We start from the raw sequence: 18424 nt of genomic DNA on the forward strand, positions 1-18424 counted from the left end.
GTTGCGGGCTCGATCTCCAGTAGGAGGCGTGCAGGAGGCAGCCAATCAATGATTCTCATCCTTGATGTTTCTATCTCTCTCTCCCTTCCTCTCTGAAATCAATAAAAATATATTTAAAAAAATAAAATAGATAAAAGCAAGAGATGAAAAGAATAATGAAGCTCTAGTTTTAAAAATGTCTTAGTGGGTGGAAGCTTAATTAGAAGAAATTTTACAAAATTTAAAATATGGAATAATTAAAATAATGAAACATGTTGGTCATTTACTTTTTTTCTTAAGCTTAAAATACTACTTAGAGCCAAATGTGTTGTTTATATAAATATGTATTATTTACTTGAAAATAAGCATATCCATGAAAAAATACCTAACTTATAAGAGGCATAGTTTGATTTACTGTTCAGTGCTACTGACCAAAACTTAAAATTCTAGCTTCCTGAATAAATATTTCATGAATTACTTTTAGGAAGGTGCATTTCAGGAATCATCTGTAGGTTAAGGATTGGGCTTCAATTCCTCTTTATCCCCATAACATTATCTTTTTTTTATGATAAAATATAAACATACAAAAAGAATCCTCTTGAATAAACTCCTTTCTACATTTTCTTGCAATAATGACTACATTAGGTAGGTTACAAAGGTCAGTCAAATTGTGGCTCTTTCCTACTTTGCAGCATTTTAAGACATTTTGTAATTCACATCACAGAAATAAGAAAGAAAAATCTCAAATGAACTGTTCTTTTTTTAAAGTAGTTTGTTTTTCCTTTTATTATTATTATTATTTTAAATCCTCGCCTGAGGATATTTTACCACTGATTTTTTTTTTTTTAAGAGAGAAGGAAAGACAGATAGAAACATCGATGTCAGAGAAACACAGATTGGTTGCCTCGGGCAGGAGCCCCTGACGGGGAGGAGCCTGCAACCCAGGTAAGTGCCCCTGACCCTTCAGTCCGAGGGCCCACGCTCTATCCACTGAGCCAAACCGGTCAGGACAGGATAAAGTCTTGATTTTGGCCATCTCCCTAGGGAAGAACCCACGTCCACCCCCCCACAGACCCAGGCGAGCTTAGGTCTGTTGTCCATCCAGGTTACCCCACAGTCACACCTCTGGGGGGTGAAGGAGGAGAAAGCCTGGGGGTTCTGGTTCAGTACCAGGTTTGGAGTTAGCACTGACTGGGAGGCATCCAGTTTCGGCTTCTTCCTTGCGTGTGACCTTCGAGCAAAGCATGTCTGCTCTTGGGAGTCTTGGTTTCTTTCCTCCGCGAAAGATGGAGACTGAACAATGACCTGAACGGCGTCTCCTCTTGCTGAGAAGCTGTGTTCATCTTGTCTGGTGTGTGTGTGTATGAGTGTGTGTGTGTGTGTATGTGTGTGTATGTGTGTGTATATGTGTGTGTGTCTGTGTGTATGTGTGTGTCTGTGTGTATGTGTATATGTGTGTGTCTGTGTGTGTCTCTCTCTGTGTGTATGTATGTGTGTGTGTCTGTGTGTGTGTCTGTGTGTGTCTGTGTGTATGTGTATATATGTGTGTCTGTGTGTGTCTGTGTGTGTCTCTCTCTGTGTGTGTGTATGTGTGTGTATGTGTGTGTATGTGTATATGTGTGTCTGTGTGTGTATGTGTGTCTGTGTGTGTTTGTGTGTGTATGGGTATGTGTGTGTCTGTGTGTGTGTATATGTGTGTGTGTCTCTCTGTGTGTGTGTGTCTGTGTGTGTGTGTGGTGTGTGTGTGTGTGTGTGTGTGTGTCCCTCGGGTACCGAGGCTGAGGACTGGTCCATGGAGCCTTTCAGCTTCTTGCGGGACACCAGCCCCCGATCGCCTGCAGGAGGCGCTGCAGACACACCGAGGAGGAAGGGAGTCCCCTGTCCAGGTGGAAGGCCCGGCCGCCGCAGCTTCTGGGATGGGCTTTCTACATGGAGAGGACGGAGCCCAGGACACAGGGGTTGGAAGGAGGAGACCAGAAAAGGAGGAGCCCGTTAAGGGAGGGGGCCGCCCGAGGGGCCGCACCGGGGTTGCACCTGCACTCCGTTCCCCGCTGGGGACGCGGGCACACCCCGGGTGCGTGCCGCAGCTCGCGGGCCCGCAGGACCGGGAAGGTCGGCCAGGCCGCGCTGCGCACGTGGGAAGCGCTCCACGGCGGGGGCCGAGGTGGCGGCACGGCAGGGAGCGCAGGAGGGTTTGCAGTCGGACCTGGGGTTCACGTCCCGGCTGCCACTCCACGTGAGAGGAGCCTCAGTTTGCCCATCAGTAAATGGGTTGGTGAGGTGGCCCCGCCGGGCTGGAGAGGATCCCTGTCCCAGAGGCGGCGGCCACCGCCGGGCCCGCAGCGGGTGAGTTCGGGGCAGGAGCCTTGGGGGGCGAAGCGGGACCGTGAGCGGGTGGGCGGCGACCCCCGGAGGCCCTGGCACCCGGGGTGAAGAGGGGCGCCGCTCCCGGCGGGAACGGGGGTCCAGACCCACCCGGCGGGTCGGGGAGGCCGACCCCCACCCCCCCACCCCCCGACCCCGCGGAGGCCGCCTGGCAGCTCGCTTTCCTGTCCAGACTCCCGGCCCCGGCCGTCACCTGCGCGCTCGCGGCGGGGCGGGCCGCGGGCCGCGGGCCCCGGCGGGGAGGCGGGCCTTGGCGGCGGCTCGGGAGCCGGCCGGGGGGTGGGGCGAGGGGCGGGGGCCGGCGCCCCGCGGGGAGCCCGGCCACGTGATGCTCGCGGCCCGGCCGGGCGGCCAGGCGGGGAGCGCGGCGGCCCCCGGAGGTGGCGGCGGGCGCGCAGCCCGGGCCGCGCGGGACCGGCCGTCGGGGCGCGCGTGCCATGGAGAAGCTGGCGGCCGGGCTGGCCGGCCTGCGCTGGAGCATGGGCGCCTTCCCGCTGGACCTCATCGTCAGCCGCTGCCGCCTGCCCACGCTCGCCTGCCTCGGGCCAGGTACCGGGGTGCCGGGGCGGACGCCGGGGGCCGCAGGGCTCGGGGGCTCGCTCCCCAGCAGGTGCAGCGGGGCCGGAGGGGCGGGCCTGCCCTCCGCCTCCCCGGGGCCCCGCGCAGCTCCCGGCGCCCCTTCGCGGGGACCGGGGGGTGGGGGGGCCCTAGCCGGGGGTCCGCCTCGTCCCGGCCCTGCAGACGGGCTGAGACAGAAACCCGGACCGGGAGGGGGCGGGCCGGGCCGGGCCGGGACCGAGGCTTCGGGCCCGGCTGGGACCCAGAGCACGGCCAGCCGCCGCGCCCGCCCCGTCGGTGCGGTCCCTTCCCCGTCGCCCTCCGACCCCCGCCCGGCCGCGCCCCCACCGTCCCTTTGTCTCCCTCCCCTCCGTCCGTCCGTCCGCCCGCACCCGGGCCTCGGGCTCCGTCTTCCCTCCGCCGCCCCAGCCCCTCTCGCTCCCTCCCGGGAGCCCCTGGGGTCCCTGGGTGAGCCGTCCTCCCTCGGGGCGTGCCCGACCCCGGCCCTCCCTCCACGGCGGGCCCCGCTGCTCCTGGGCCCGGGGCCGGGGCCGCTCCGCTGCGGGGCCCGTGCGCGGGGCCGGGGCGAGCGGACTGTGGGGCCGGGGCCGCTCGGCGGGGGGAGGGGCGGGAGCCGGGCCGGCGGCCAGGCCGGGGTTTTGTGTGAGAGAAGAATGGGGTTTGGCCCGCGTTGGCACACTCGCTTCCCTGAATGCTAATGGGGCCGCGGCCGCGGGCTCCCCCTCTCCCCTCCGCGGGCCGCAGCCCCTCCTCTGCCCGGCGGCGACCGGACCGAATCGGCGGACAGGGGTGCCCCGCAGCCCCACGCCCCGTCCTCCCATCCTCAGCTGGTGACCCCGAGGCAGCCCTGTGGGCAGCAGGCTGTGTCCGCGTGCGGAGGGAGCATGCTGGCCGCTGCCCACACGTGCGCTGGCACCTCCCGCTCCCGGGCGGGGGCCCTGCTGAGCCCCGCAGTGTGCGCGGGCCAGGCCGCCTCTGCGCCCGGTTGATGCTGCTCGCACCCCTGGCGTGTCTCCCACTGCGCACGCCCAACGTCAGGGTCAGTGCAGTGTTTCCGCGCTGACCTGCAGGCTCCTTGAGGGGGACATCCTGCCTAACAAAGGTTGTGGAGGGACTGACCCACCCGCTGGATGAATGAGTGAATGAGTGGATGAATGAGTGAATGAGTGAATGAATGAATGAGTGAGTGAATGAGTGAGTGAGTGAGTGAATGAGTGAGTGAATGAGTGAGTGAGTGAATGAGTGAATGAGTGAGTGAGTGAATGAGTGAGTGAATGAGTGAGTGAATGAGTGAATGAATGAGTGAGTGAGTGAATGAATGAGTGAATGAATGAGTGAATGAATGAGTGAGTGAGTGAATGAGTGAGTGAATGAGTGAATGAGTGAGTGAATGAGTGAATGAATGAGTGAGTGAATGAGTGAATGAGTGAATGAATGAGTGAGTGAATGAGTGAATGAGCAGCTGGTGTGATGGCCCGGCTTGTCTGTGACCTTGGTGGCTATGGCTGTGGTCACCGTGAGTGTGAATATGTGATCAAAAGTGTGTCCTGAAGTCTTTTTTTTCTTTTAAACTTAGGATTCATTCTTTTTTCTCTTTTTTAAAAAAATATATATATTTTATTGATTTTTTACAGAGAGGAAGGGAGAGGGATAGAGAGTTAGAAACATCGATGAGAGAGAAAGGCGGATCAGCTGCCTGTGCCCGCAACCAAGGCACATGCCCTTGACCGGAATCGAACCTGGGACCTTTCAGTCCGCAGGCCGAAGCTCTATCCACTGAGCCAAACCGGTTTAGGCAGTCCTGAAGTCTTGAAGGTCCCCGTGTGCCTTATGCATTTGGAAGGGGCCCCTGAGTGGGGCCGTGGGATTGAGGAGTGTCACTGGGGTGTGAGCCAGGTGGCTGCGCTGGCTCAACTGTTGGTGGCCATGACCATGGCAGGGGGTGTTCAGAAGGATGGGCTGGGGCTTAGGGGAGCTTTAAGCGGGGGCTGCAGAGCAGCAGAGCTTCCTCTGCCCAAAAGGAAGGCTCAGACCGCCCCCCACCATCCTGGCCACACCCACACACAGTGGGAAAGCCAGGTCTCCCCACAGTCCTGAACACATTCAACCCCCTCCCCCGCCTTTCAACAAATCCACAGACTTCATGGAGCACCCAGCCATCAGAGTAAATCATTTCCCATTCGGTTGGACAGTTAGTAAGTTGTGTCTGAGGGGGCTGGGAAGGAGGCATCCTCCCCCCGCCCTGCCCGCCAGCTGCAGCCAGGAGACAGCTCACCCGCCTCCTGGAAGCCGGGCCGGCCCTCCGCTCCCCTGGAAACCGTTGCTGGGGTTGGAGCCTCCGGGGCCCAGGCCCCGCTCAGCACCCCTGCCCCAGTGCCGCTTCCCCAGGCCGAGCCCCCTCCAGCTTCTAGTCCACCCCCTTCTCCAGCCACCACCACTGTGCTCCGAAGGCTGGGAGCACGGAGGGCCGACAGAGGGAGAAACAAGAAGCATCGTAGGGGTCTGAGACGTGCTCCCCGCTTCTCTGAGGTCCCCTGAGTGGGGGAGGCTGTCTGTGGCAGTGGCGGAAAAGGGGCTGCCCCCATAAAAGACCCAGGAACCAGCTCCTCTAAGCCCTGCCGTCCTCCTGGCCTGAGTGGCTCGGGGCTCTGGGGAGCCCTCACAGCTGGGACCTACAACGGGCAGCCCCATCTGGACTCTCTCCATTCTCCAACCTGGCCCTCCTTGCCTGGCCTGGGCACTGACATGGGGGCTGAGGATTCCGCTGCTGTGAGTTCAGGGGGTTCTGAGGCCCAGCTGAAGTGTCGGCTGCTCAGTAGTCTCCCCTCCTCACCCCATCCTCAGCTAGTGTGCGGCTCCCTTCTGTGAGCCCAGATGGCCTCCGCTCAGCGCCTCCCACTTGGCCTCTATTCTCTGTTCACATCTCTTTCCACTCCCCCCCAGGCCTACGGGGTCCTGCAGGGCAGGGACTGGGCTCATCTGCTAGGAGGGCCTGGGACAGCAGGCAGTCCCATCAGATGATGAATGAAGAACAGCATCCGGGCTGGTGGCTGAGGCCACGTCAGGAGCCTGAGCCCTGAGAGAGGGCCTTGACCCAGCGGTGAGGCCACAGCTGGCCGTCCGTCTGTCCCTAGAGCCTCGCTGACCTGGACAGGGACCATGGGGAGCTGTCCTGGGGAAGGGTCTTAGGGAGAAGGTAAGGAGGGCATCTTGCCTATTCTCTCTGGCCCTCCTAATGTTCTCTCTTTCTTTCCTTCCTCTTCTCTCCTTCCTTCCCTTCCCAGGGGAGTATGCTGAGGGTGTCAGTGAGCGAGACATCCTGCTCATTCACTCCTGCCGCCAGTGGACAACAGTGACGGCCCACACCCTGGAGGAAGGCCACTATGTCATCGGGCCCAAGATTGACATCCCCCTGCAGTACCCAGGTGTGCCAGCCAGGGGCAGATGGGGTAGAGCCGGTGGGGGCGGGAGGCTGGAGGGTATTGTGTTGGGTAGGGAAGGCTTGGGGGAAGCTGCTGGTAACTAGCCTTTCCTTAGAGCCCCAGGGATGAGTGAGGACAGGGCTGGCAGGGTGGTGATTAGGGTTAGGGTTGGAGTTAGGGCCCAGTGGTTTTTATACTCTTGTGTAGAGTCCTGGATCTCTGGTTGCAAACCACTGATTCACGTTTTATAGATTGTAAACAGATTTTTAAAATATCCACACTCTTAAAATGCTACAAATCTAACCTTAACCCTAACTAGAGACCTTTGGTATGTACCTCCACCTGCCTCATTAACCCTTTTTTTAAAAAAAAATTTCTTTATTGATTTCAGAGAGGAAGGAAGAGGGAGAGAGAGAGATAGAAACATCAGTGATGAGAGGGAATCATTGATCAGCTGCCTCCTGCACACCCCCCCACTGGGGACCGAGCCCGAAACCCGGGCATGTGCCCTTGGCCAGAATTGAACCCGGGACCCTTCAGTCTGCAGGCTGACGCTCTATCCACTGAGCCAAACTGGCTCAGGCTCATTAACCCTTTTTTGCGTAGATCCTCAGAACATTTCCTGCCACCATCTTCTCCACACTGTGCAACCAAAAAACTTCAGAAATGGCCCAGCTGATGTGGCTAAGTAATTAGAGCATCACCCCCTGGCACTGAAGGGTCTTGGGTTTGATTCCTGGTCAAGGGCACCTACCTGGGTTTCAGGTTCACGCCCCACCCCAGACCGGGGTGGGTGCAGGAGGCAACCAGTTGATATGTCTCTCTCACATCAATGTTTCTCTTTTTTCCCTCTCTCTCAAATCAATAAAAACATATTTTTAAAAATCGTCAGAAACTAAGAGATGCTCAAGCTGATAATCTGACTGCACCTGTCAATTTTAATCTCGATTTCCCCAATTTTAGTGTTAAACTCGTTGTTTTCATTGATTGACTTTACAAGTGAATGTTAACATGTTAGGCTTTTGGATAAGATCGTGCTAATGAACTCTCACTTTGATTTGTGTTCTACATGAGGTTGACGTCTTACATAAGATTTTGCACCACACCAGGAATGCAGGGCTGTTGTGCCCTGTGTGGGAGGGATGGGGGTCTGGGGGACTCATCCAGAGGTGCCCCCTTGGGAACCCAGGATCCCACAGCATTCCAGACACCCGGCTGAGCACTTGCATCATTTCATTCTCACAGCAAACCTGAGACAAAGTCCTATCAGCTCCATTTAACTCACAAGGAAGACAGGCCCTGGAGCTCCAGGAGCTTGCCCAGTTCTGTGATGTAACTGCTACCTTCCCCTCTCCACCCCCAACAAACGTTGGGGACCCTTTGGGCTGGGAAGGCTCACAGCCCCTTCCTCACGGGTACCACTGTTCCCCCTCTGGCCCTGCCTGCGTCTCCCCGGAGCCAGTGGGACAGGACTCAGCCCTTTACAACAACCCTGTGAGGTTGGTGCCCCCGTAATCCCACACCCCATTTAAGAGATTAGGAAACTCTCCAGTGTCTTTTGGACCTGGGCCTGGGCCTGGAGCCCGGGAGGGGGTTCGCTGCAGCCAGAAGCTTTCCAGCCGGGGAGAGGTCCCAGGTCTTCTTGGGATAAAAAGCAAAGATTAGAAATAGTCCTCATGGACTGACATGTGACGCAAGGGGACTGTGCCATTTCAGTTTGTGTCATTAAAAATTTGGGAACCCAAGGCCTAGAGCCTTCCAGGGAACTATGGGGCTCCAGCCTTTTCCCCCATGCTTTTCGGTGCTCCCTGAGTGCGTGTGTAGGGGAGGGACGGGGGGGGGGGGGGGTTGGCCCGGGTGACAGCTGGCTGCAGGGATGTCGCAGCCCCAACTCCATCTTTCTGGTGGGCGGCTCCGGCCTGCCTGGCTGGGGGAAGGGAGGTCGAGGCCTCTAGGAGGGAGAGGGGCCTGCCTGGCTGGTGGGTTAATGAGGAAGCTGAGTGCACAGCTCGCTGGTTCCTCTTAATGAATTAATAATAGGGCGGGCGGGCGGGAGCAGCCGGCTTCGGACCGCCACGATGGCGGGGGAGGGGAGTTGGGCTGCGGGGCTTGGGACGCTGCCCGGGGCCCACTGCCCAGGGAATAGGGGTACCTGGCACCTCCGAGGCAGCCCCCCACGGCCCTGCCGGGGGCCTGTGGAGCAGCGGCAGATGAGCCCTGGGAGTCAAGTGGCACCTTTCCTTTTACAGATGGGAAAACGGAGCCCAGAGAGGTTAAACAGTCCGCCCGGGTCACACAGCGGGGTGGTGGCAGAGCTGGGATTTGGCCTGGCCTGGCCTGACGCCACGCTCTGGTTTACCTGCCCTTCTTTAGGGAGCCTCTGCCTGGGTCAGGTCTGGGAGGAGGGTGATAGGCAAGACGGCTTCTCGCTGGGAGGGGCATCCTGTTCTGGGCGGCCAGGAGGAGGGGCAGGCGGGGTGCAGCAGGTCCCCAGAGTCAGAGTCGGGGGACCTCACGTAGAGGGAGGCAGGAGAGGAAGCGCCCCTGGAGGGGCTGCAGGGGGAGGAAAAGGCTTCCAGGGCCGGAGCATCACTCCTGGGAGGAAGGTCGCCCTTCCTTCCTCCCGGCAGCGATGACCGGTGCTGGGCTCCAGGCTGCAGCCGAGGGGGAGGCGGGGTGGCGTTGGCTGCCATGGTTACATCGATCTTCCCCGCCACATCCTCCCCTGGCTCCAGCCCTGACTTGGCTCCGGCTCTCCCCGCAGGGGGCAGCGGGCATTTCTCCATGCCTGGCTGCTTGTGATGGGGGGGGGTGTGTGGATATGGGGGAGGAGATGGGGTGAGGGAGGGGGGCCACCCACTGTTGGGTGGTAGCAGACCCTGATTGCTGCTTCCCAACCCCGGGTCACTGCTCCTGGCCAGGTCCCCTCCCCAGTTTATCCCTCTGCCCTCTAGGGCTGGGACCCATTCCGGGCCTCTTCCCACCAGGGTCTCAGACTGGGTAGGGCAGGACCTCGGGGGTCTTGTCCCAGCTTTCTCCTGGGCATTGTCCCCTCCTTTCCTTGGCGCTCATTTCCCTTCCTGCGCCTAGGTGTGGGTGCTGTAGGCTCCGCCCTTGACCCTCTGCTCTTCATACCCTGCACTGGGGGGTGGGGGCGGGCTGTCTCTGGGTTTAGGGGCCCCAGGAACCCCTGGCACTGTATACCGAGTGGTATGTATTCGTGCTAGGAGTGCACTGCGGCCATTTCTCTGAGCCATTTTACCTGCCCCCCCACCCCTGTAGGCTGGTGACCTTCAGTCTGTACTTCCGACCAGCTCCCCAGGCTCCTGCCCCACACCCTGCTTCTTCCAGGTTTCCAGTTGCTTTTTTTCTTTCTTCTCTCTTTTTATTGAATTTATCGGGGTGACACTAGTTGACTTCCATCACAAAGACGCACAGGTTTCAGGTGCACAATTCCACAACACGCCATCTGTATGTACCCTGTGTGTGTGTCCACCCCCAGTCAAGTCTCCATCCATCACCATTTACTCCCCCACACCCTCCTGTCCCCGGCCCCCTGGGCTTCGTTTTGCCTAACCGCTCTGCTGGCTCCATTGCTGACCAGGCTGGTGGGCCGAGCCCCTTCCTTCCCACCGGACCCTCCTCAGTCCCTGCAGCCTGAGGAGTCTCCTTCCGCAGGCCTCGGGCATCCAGAGCCTTTTCAGCGAGATGCTGTTTCACCTCCTGCCATCACTCTCTCCAGTCCCGCCCTCCAGGCACTCACCGTGGGGGGCGGGCAGTCTGCTCTGGTGGCTCTGTGTGCACTCATTCTCTTTCCTCCACGTGGCAGGTCCATTCTGCAAAACTCTTTTCATTCCTAAGACCCCTTCCGACTGCCAGGCACCCTTCCCCCAGCTCAGCGGTCCTCTAGCTCCTTTGTCACGAGTCTGTTGTAGCACTTGTCATAGCCTGCCATCATGGGGTGCTCACGGTCACACCCACTCTATCTGGGAATCTTGGGAAGCAGACTGTATTTTGCCCCGATGTGCAGCCTCTGCTGGGCCTAGCCCAGGGCCTGGCGCACAGTGGGTGCGCCGTAAGTGTTCATGGAATGAACAAACGAATGGGCTGTGACCGAGGCAACCACCAGGAAGACTACAGAAGCGAAAGAGTCACCTTGTCTTCTCTCAGCCGGTTGCCCTCTCCCCTGTACAACACTCCTCTGTGTGAGGCCCGAGAAGACACCACCTGCCCAGGTGTCGGGGCGGTCCACAGCCTGTCCCTGTGCTCATGTCGTGGGCACGTCAAACCTGCGGGGCCGGTGAGGTGAGAGAGTGCCACCGAGTGTCGCTGTATGGATGATCACCGTTCTTTAAAGCCCGAGTCCCCTGGGGACATCTGCTGAGCCAGCCAACATGCATTCATGCCCTAGACTGCAAGTCGGGAAGGCCTTATGGGGGTGGAGCCGGGGGTGCGGGGGTGGGGGGGGAGATGGCTTTGCTGGGCTCCGATGAGAGGCCTCTGGGACAGTCGAGCTGAATGTTGGACAGGGGCAGGGTCTGGGAACAGAGCTGGGGTCAGAGTAGCTCTTCCTGGGCCTCCATGGCCTGGGGCTGGGCCCCTGGTCTGCCCAGTGCATCAGCAGGTCCAGGTAGGGCCCGATATCATCTGCCCCAACCTCCTCAGAGGAGGACTTGGAGACCCAGCGAGGAGAAGGGACTTGTCTGTGGTCATATCAAGACAGAGTGGGCCTGGGACCAAGCTAGAAGCCAGCATCCCCCATGCCACAGTGATGTGTGGTCAGAGGCCAACGCTGTGTCCAAGTATTTGCGTTCTAGTTTGCACTTGGGTTTCTCTGGGAAGGCAGCTGCTAGCCTCATCACACACCCACAGCTCTGCGTGGGGCGAGGGCTGGGCTCTAGCTGCTAGCGATCTGTGCTCACTCCCCGTGAGGTTTGAGCCAGCTGGCCCATGCTGCTCCAAACCTGCCCTTCTGCCCACCTGAGTTCCAGAGGGGCGGGCTGAGCTGAGGGGAGCAGTAAGTGGGGACCACGAGGTCTCTTGCCAGGCTCCCAGCAGGTGGGCCCACCCTAGCAGCTGCATCTCCTCCCGTGCAGGGAAGTTCAAGCTCCTGGAGCAGGCCCGGGATGTGCGGGAGCCAGTGAGGTACTTCAGCAGCGTGGAGGAGGTGGCCAGCGTCTTTCCCGACCGCATCTTCGTGATGGAAGCCATCACCTTCAGTGTCAAGGTCAGTCCTTCTGGTCCCAGGCACGGTGCCCCCAGGCTGTCCCCTGCCCTTCAGAGCGACTCTGACCCTGGTTGGAGGGTTGCCTTAGGGTCCAGCAGGTAGAAGGTGTCCCAGTGTGACTTCTGACTGCCTCTCGAGGGCCACTGGCACAAAAGGGCCATGACCAATGAGCTGGATGTACGACCTTCTGGGCTGAAGAACTTCCTGCAAAAGATAGGAAGCAGGAGGAAGTGTGTGGAGGGTCGTGCCCTGACTTGGAGACCTTTTTTGGGAAGTCTATCCTTGCATCCACTGGTAGGGGTGGTGGTGGAGGTGGGGACAGAGTGCAAACAGTCCTCCACTTGTGTACAGATAGCTCTTTTTTTAATATATTTTATTGATTTTTTACAGAGAGGAAGGGAGAGGGATAGAGCGTTAGCAACATCGATGAGAGAGAAACATCGATCAGCTGCCTCCTGCACACCCACCACTGGGGATGTGCCCGCAACCAAGGTACATGCCCTTGACTGGAATCGAACCTGGGACCTTTCGGTCCGCAAGCGGACGCTCTGTCCTCTGAGCCAAACCGGTTTCGGCTAGATAGCTCTTTATAAGCCCTTTTCTTATCCATTAATTCTTCTCAGTAGCCTTGTTGAATGGGTGGAGCACTATCACCCAAATTATAAAGATAATGATAAAAGTTGTCACATATTGAATATTTTCCAAGTATGTCACTATACATATAGTCTATCTAATCCTTAGAGCAACTTTCCCAAGTAAGTTATTAGATGAGTTAACCATGTGGCCTCTCTAGGGTGGAATGTGGGTCCCTGATCCCCTCTCCCCGCCCCCCCCCCCCCCCACCCCAGTCAAGTGCTCTCGATCTGGTCTCAACCCTGGGGCTGCCGTCCTGGGTCCTGAGGAGCCTCCCAGGGCTGGCTTTCCCCGGGGCCCTGGCTGAGGCCTCCCCGTTTTCGGGACCCCCAGGTGGTGTCGGGAGAGTTCAGCGAGGACAGCGAGGTGTACAACTTCACGCTGCACGCGGGCGACGAGCTCACGCTCATGGGCCAGGCGGAGATCCTGTGCGCCAAGACCCCCAAGGAGCGCTCGCGCTTCACCACGCTGCTGCGCAAGCTGGGCCGCGCGGGGGCGCTGGCCGGGGTGGGCGGGCCGGGAGGCGCCGGGGCCGCGGGCGGGGGCGCCAGGCCCGTCAAGGGCAAGATGCCCTGCCTCATCTGCATGAACCACCGCACCAACGAGAGCCTGAGCCTGCCCTTCCAGTGCCAGGGCCGCTTCAGCACGCGCAGCCCGCTGGAGCTGCAGATGCAGGAGGGCGAGCACACGGTGCGCGCCATCATCGAGCGCGTGCGGCTCCCGGTGAACGTGCTGGTGCCCAGCCGGCCGCCGCGCAACCCCTACGACCTGCACCCGGTGCGCGAGGGCCACCGCTACAAGCTGGTCAGCATCATCTCCAAGACCGTGGTGCTGGGGCTGGCGCTGCGCCGCGAGGGCCCCGCGCCGCTGCACTTCCTGCTGCTCACCGACACGCCGCGCTTCGCGCTGCCGCAGGGCCTGCTGGCGGGGGACCCGCGCGTGGAGCGCCTGGTGCGCGACAGCGCCTCCTACTGCCGCGAGCGCTTCGACCCCGACGAGTACTCCACCGCCGTGCGCGAGGCGCCCGCCGAGCTGGCCGAGGACTGCGCCAGCCCGCGCCGCGCGCGCCTCTGCCTGCCCGCGCCCCCGCGGGGCCCCGCGCCCGCGCCCGCCCGCGCCCCCAGCCCGCCCGGCGGCGACGGCGACCAGGAGTACGTGAGCCCCGACTGGGCCGGCGCGCCCGAGCCCGCCGCCTCGCCCGCCGAGATCCCCTACGAGGAGCTGTGGGCGCACCAGGCGGCCGAGGGCCTGGCGGAGGGCCGCGCCCGGCCGCCCCCGGGGCCCGACCTCATCAACTTCGGGACGGGACCGCCTCGCCTGGAGCCCGAGGCGCCGCCGCCGCCTCCGGTCCCTCCCAAGTCCGAAGCTGTGAGTGGAAGGCGCGGCGCTGAGCTCTGTCGCTCGGTCCTCCAGGGAGGGGCCGGCCAGGGGGGCTCCCTGTGGGCCGTCAAAGCACGTTCTCCTGGGTGCCCAGCTCTCGGAGGGTGTGACAGAGGGTGGCCGATGCGGGGGGAAAGGGGGAAAGGGTGGCAAGAGCATTTGTACTTGGGGACCGCAGGGACGGAGGCTGGGGAGCCGTGGGACCAAGATGCCAGGCGGTCTCCAGCCACAGACCACTTGCCATGCGTCTAGAACAGCGCCACCCAGCAGGTTTCGCAGAACAGCCTTGTACGTTGTCCAGTGAAAAGCAGGTTCCATGGTGAACTGAGTTTAGAAAATGTGTGCAGGACCTTCCACTCTTCTCCACTTCGGAGTTAACAGCGACTGGAATATTAAGGCTCTGGGAAGGCCCGCGCTAAGGAAACTGCTTATCTCAGAATTTCCCCACTTACTTGTGCACAGAATATGCCCATTAACATCCCATGGAGTCCACTTGGAGTATCTGACCGATAAGTAAGAGATGCAGATGACAGATACTTCAATCCCCTCCCCCCCCACCATGCCTCTCCCTTCTTCTTTCCTTTTTGTGTGTGGAGGGAATGCCTATTTTTCTGATTTTTTAAAATTTTATTTTAAAGAGTAAGACAGGGCTCTATTTTAAAAAATTTTTTTTATTGATTTCAGAGAGGAAGAGGAAGGGAGGGAGAGAGAGAGAGAGAAACATCAATGATGAGAGAGAACCATTGATCGGCTGCCTCCTGCACGCCCCACACTGGAAATTGAGCCAACAATCCGGGCATGCGCCCTTGACGGAATCGAACCTGGGACCCTTCAGTCGGCAGGCTGACGCTCCATCCATTGAGCCAAACCAGCGAGGGCTTTCTGATTGTTTTTTAATCTACTTTTCTGCATTCTTTTCCTGACATTGTTTATAGGTTTCCAGGGCAGTAGAAGACTGTGTATGCTGTGGGCTCTTGAGAAGTGAAGCAGGCTGGAGAGAGGAGGGGGGATGGGGTGGGCAGGGGAGGCAGCTGGTGGAGGAGGTGGGGGGTCAGGCGAGGCAGCCTCTTGGCAAAGTGGGGCAAAGTGTCAGTCCGGAGTCCGTTGTTCGGGAAGAGAAAGGAGGAGCGTCCGCTGCCTGGGGGCAGAGGGGGCAGAGGGTGGAGCCGTGCCCTCTGCTTGCAGGTGAAGGAGGAGTGCCGCCTTCTCAACGCCCCGCCTGTGCCTCCCCGGGGCGGCAGCGGCTGGCTCCCTGGCAGCCCCCCGGTGCCCCCGCGCTTCCCCAAGCTGCAGCCTGTGCACTCGCCCAGCTCCAGCCTCTCCTACTACTCCTCTGGCCTCCAGGACGGGTGAGCCGCTTTCCTCTCGGCCCTGGGGTCTCCTGTGGTGGGTCGAGGCCGGGGGAAGGGGAAGGGAGGCCGGGCTGAGGAAGAGGAGACTGCAGGCTGGGGGTTCAAAGGGTGCAAGTCCTTGAGCCGTACCGGGGAGCGGGCTCTCCGTGGGGGGCTGGGGCCCAGTCACGGCTCCCCACGGCCCCGCTTCCGTCTGCTCCTTTCCTAAACGTGAGGATTGGACGGGAGCATGGCGCTGGTTCCTTCCAGGCGGGGACTCTGCCCCAGGATGGGGTTCCTTGCTATTTAACTTTTTTTACGTGATTCCGTTTCATTGACTTTTCCCTGGGGTTGGGGGTGCCTGAGGAAAGAATAGAGCAACCCCAGAGGCCCCGGGCCCTGAGGGCTGGGGTCCGGCCTGTGCTGCTGAGACCAGCGGGGCGGTTTGCAGTGCCATGTGTGTGACCTGCCGTGTTGGCCTCTCGCTCTGTCTTACCCTCCGTGTGTGTGTGTCTGTCTCTGCCCACAGCTCGGGTTCCCGCAGTGGCAGTGGCTCCCCGTCCCCGGATGCCTACTCCCTCTATTGCTACCCGTGCACCTGGGGAGACTGCAAAGCGGGCGAGTCCTCTAGCCGCCCCCCGCCGCCGGGACCCCTGCCCTCCACCACGCAGCCCAGCCAGGCCCCGCGGGCCCTCGCAGAGCCCCTGAGCAGCCGGGCGGCCTCCCTCTTGGGGGCTGACACGCCTGTCAAGACCTACCACGGCTGCCCGGCACCACTTCTCAAGCCCTCTCACCCCCAGAAACGCTTTGCTCCGTTTGGCGCCCTCAACCCCTTCTCCGGGCCTGCCTACTCCTCAGGCCCTTCCGCCGGCTCCTCTTCGGGGCCCACGACCGTCTCGGCTGCCCTGGCTACCTCCAGCCCTGCCTATTCCCCAGGCCCCGGCTCTCCGGGCCCGGCCTATTCGGCTGCACCCACCTCCTCCTGCCCCACCTCCTCCTCCTCTTCCTCTGAGTGGCAGGAGTCGGCCCTGGAGCCCTTTGACCCCTTTGAGCTGGGGCAGGGTGGTTCTCCAGAGCCTGAGTTGCTGCGCTGTCAGGAGCCCAGAGCTGTGGGGGTACCTGGGCCTGGACCCCGCCTTTCACCTCTTGGACCCCCCAAGGCCTTTGAGCCTGAAGGTTTAGTGCTACGGCCGGTCCCCGCTCCACTGTCCCCAGCGGCCCCCAGGGGGCCCAAGGCAGGCGGAGCACGCCTCCTTCTCACCCCAGGGCGCCTGGAAGGGCCTCCTGCCAGTCCCCGGGAGGGCGCCACGGGCTGGGGCGGCCGGGAGGCCTCCTGGCAGCCCCCCGCCGACCTGTCTGCGCTCTCTCTGGAGGAGGTCTCTCGCAGCCTGCGTTTCATCGGGCTCTCCGAGGACGTGGTGAGCTTCTTCGCCCGCGAACGTATCGATGGCAGTATCTTTGTGCAGCTCAGTGAGGACATCCTGGCTGACGACTTCCACCTCACCAAGCTTCAGGTCAAGAAGATCATGCAGTTCATCAAAGGCTGGCGGCCCAAGATCTGACCTTCCCGGCTGGTAGCCGCGCAACCGGGAGGCTGGCACAGAGGCCTGAGGCCCGCCGTGCTCTGCAGGGGACAGCGCTCCCAGGGGCAGGTGCTGCCTGGGAGGATGCTGGGCAGCCACTCTGTGAATCCAGGGGAGCCACACTGGGAAACGGGGTCCTCTGGGACCAGACCCCTGCATGGGGACGGCTTGCCTTTGAGTGTGCAGAGTACGTGGGGAGAGGAGCAGAGGCCCCAGGCCGCACCTGCACCTGGTGAGGCACTGGCTGTGACTCCCATGGTGGGGGCAAAAGCTGGCCTTCATGGTGACCTAACACTGTCCCACACTCTGAAGATCTTCACAGACAACTCCCACGTGGGTGCCGGTTAGCAGGAAGGGAGTCTGTAATTTAAGCACAAATCCCCCAGGTGCCCTCTCCTCTGTGTTCTGGGGACTTTTGGCCTCAGCTGCCCCAGGGTCAGGGTGCCAATTTCAGGACCTCTGCGATGCCCTTCCCTCCCCCCCCACCCCTGCTGCACCACGAGTAGGTCCCTGGCCCTGAGCACAAGTGTATCCAGTACAAGCCCGTGCCGTTCACCTCGGAGCCCCACTCCGGGTCTGGTTCGTGGGCGTTGGCTTTGGAAGAGCACAGCGCTGCTGTTTGATGTACGTAGCTCGTTAGGAAGGCAGATGCCTACTGACGCCCTGGGCTCCCCTGAGCTCAGTGCAACTGGCCCTCACCCTGCCAGGGTGGGTCCAATCTGCAAAGGCTCGGACTCCGTGGAAGAGCAGGCTGATTGACCGGCTGCTCCTTGATTCTGACAAGTGGCTTTCAATCACTCCCACTTGCACTGATCTCCTGCCTCCATCACTTGACTCTGGCAAACACCTGCTGTCCTTCCCTGGTTCCCTGTCAATAGCGCGCAGGTGTGATGGCTGGGAGGCAGCACGGTGGCTTGGAAGACCTGCCCTTGCTCACGTGCTTTAGGGCCCGTCTCTGGGCCCTGGATCTCGAGCATGCTGGTCCGGGGCACCCAGGGCAGGTCGGTCGTCGTGTACAACTACCCGTCCCCCAGGCTCTTCCCGTCTCACCTACCCGGACCACGTTAATTCTCGTGCTCACTAGTGCCAGGCCCCAGAGGTACCAGCCTTCTGCCTTACCCAGCCGACCTAGATATTTATTTCCTGTCTTGAGAAGAGCAAAGCCATGTTGGTGCTGGTGCCCCACGCAGGCTTCCTCAGCTCTGAGGGAAGGGAGTCAGGAAGCAGCACAGAAACGGACGCGGAGACATTTGGTTTCCTTGCTGATCAGGTAAAGGACTCGTGAAATAAACGCTAGACGCTGAGCACAGAGCCAGCGCAACTCCGGCCGCAGCTGCTTTCTTCCTGTGCAGGACAGTGGGCATGCCCAGCAGGAGAGGACTTCGGGATGGTGTGTGCCCGCAGCCCATCCATGGGTCCCCAGAAACAGCTGGTAGTGCTGCCCCGATTCCCTGCTGAAAGCCCCTCACCAGCCCCTGCCCCAAGAGCTTTTCAGGTCCCACTACTGTTCCAACGGAATTCACACCCACCTAGTGCTGTTCAGTGGACGGACCAGACTTCAAAGCTCCATGCCACCAGCCAGGGCCCAGGTTCCACTTCCTGCACTGGCAGACTGCCTGCCTTGAGGCGTTCTAAAGCCTGTTTTTTTTGTGTTTTTTTTTTAAGATGTTTTATTGATATCAGAGAGGAAGGGAGAGGAAGATAGAAACATCAATGAAGAGAGAGAATCATTGATTGGCTGCCTCCTGCACACCCCCTACTGGGGATCGAGTCCGCAACCCGGGCATGTGCCCTTGACCAGAATTGAACCCGGGGCCCTTCATTCTGCAAGCTGACGCTCTATCCATTGAGCCAAACCAGCTATGTGGTGCGAGGATCAGTTCTCTACCTGCTGACTGGTCATCT

General features: G+C 60.1%; 1 protein-coding gene across 1 annotated transcript; it reads left to right on the forward strand.

Moving 5' to 3' along the window:
* Positions 1 to 2734: 2734 nt before the first annotated feature.
* GAREM2 (GRB2 associated regulator of MAPK1 subtype 2) lies at positions 2735 to 17380 on the forward strand. The gene is made up of 6 exons (XM_079792650.1): positions 2735 to 2913; positions 6228 to 6368; positions 11462 to 11592; positions 12559 to 13593; positions 14791 to 14954; positions 15466 to 17380. Exons 1-6 carry the CDS (start codon positions 2802 to 2804, stop codon positions 16496 to 16498), a joined length of 2616 nt encoding a protein of 871 aa, XP_079648776.1. The 5' UTR covers positions 2735 to 2801; the 3' UTR covers positions 16499 to 17380.
* The last annotated feature ends 1044 nt before the right edge of the window (positions 17381 to 18424 follow it).

The sequence above is a fragment of the Cnephaeus nilssonii genome (assembly GCF_951640355.1).
Source record: "Cnephaeus nilssonii genome assembly, chromosome: 15".
NCBI lineage: Eukaryota > Metazoa > Chordata > Mammalia > Chiroptera > Vespertilionidae > Cnephaeus > Cnephaeus nilssonii.

Excerpts from the sequence above, each read along its gene's own strand:
- GAREM2 (XM_079792650.1), top strand. The coding sequence starts at position 2,802 with ATGGAGAAGCTGGCGGCCGGGCTGGCCGGCCTGCGCTGGAGCATGGGC. Across the intron at positions 2,914-6,227 it reads GCTCGCCTGCCTCGGGCCAG|GGGAGTATGCTGAGGGTGTC; the intron begins GTACCGGGGTGC and ends TTCCCTTCCCAG. Across the intron at positions 14,955-15,465 it reads TCCTCTGGCCTCCAGGACGG|CTCGGGTTCCCGCAGTGGCA; the intron begins GTGAGCCGCTTT and ends CTCTGCCCACAG.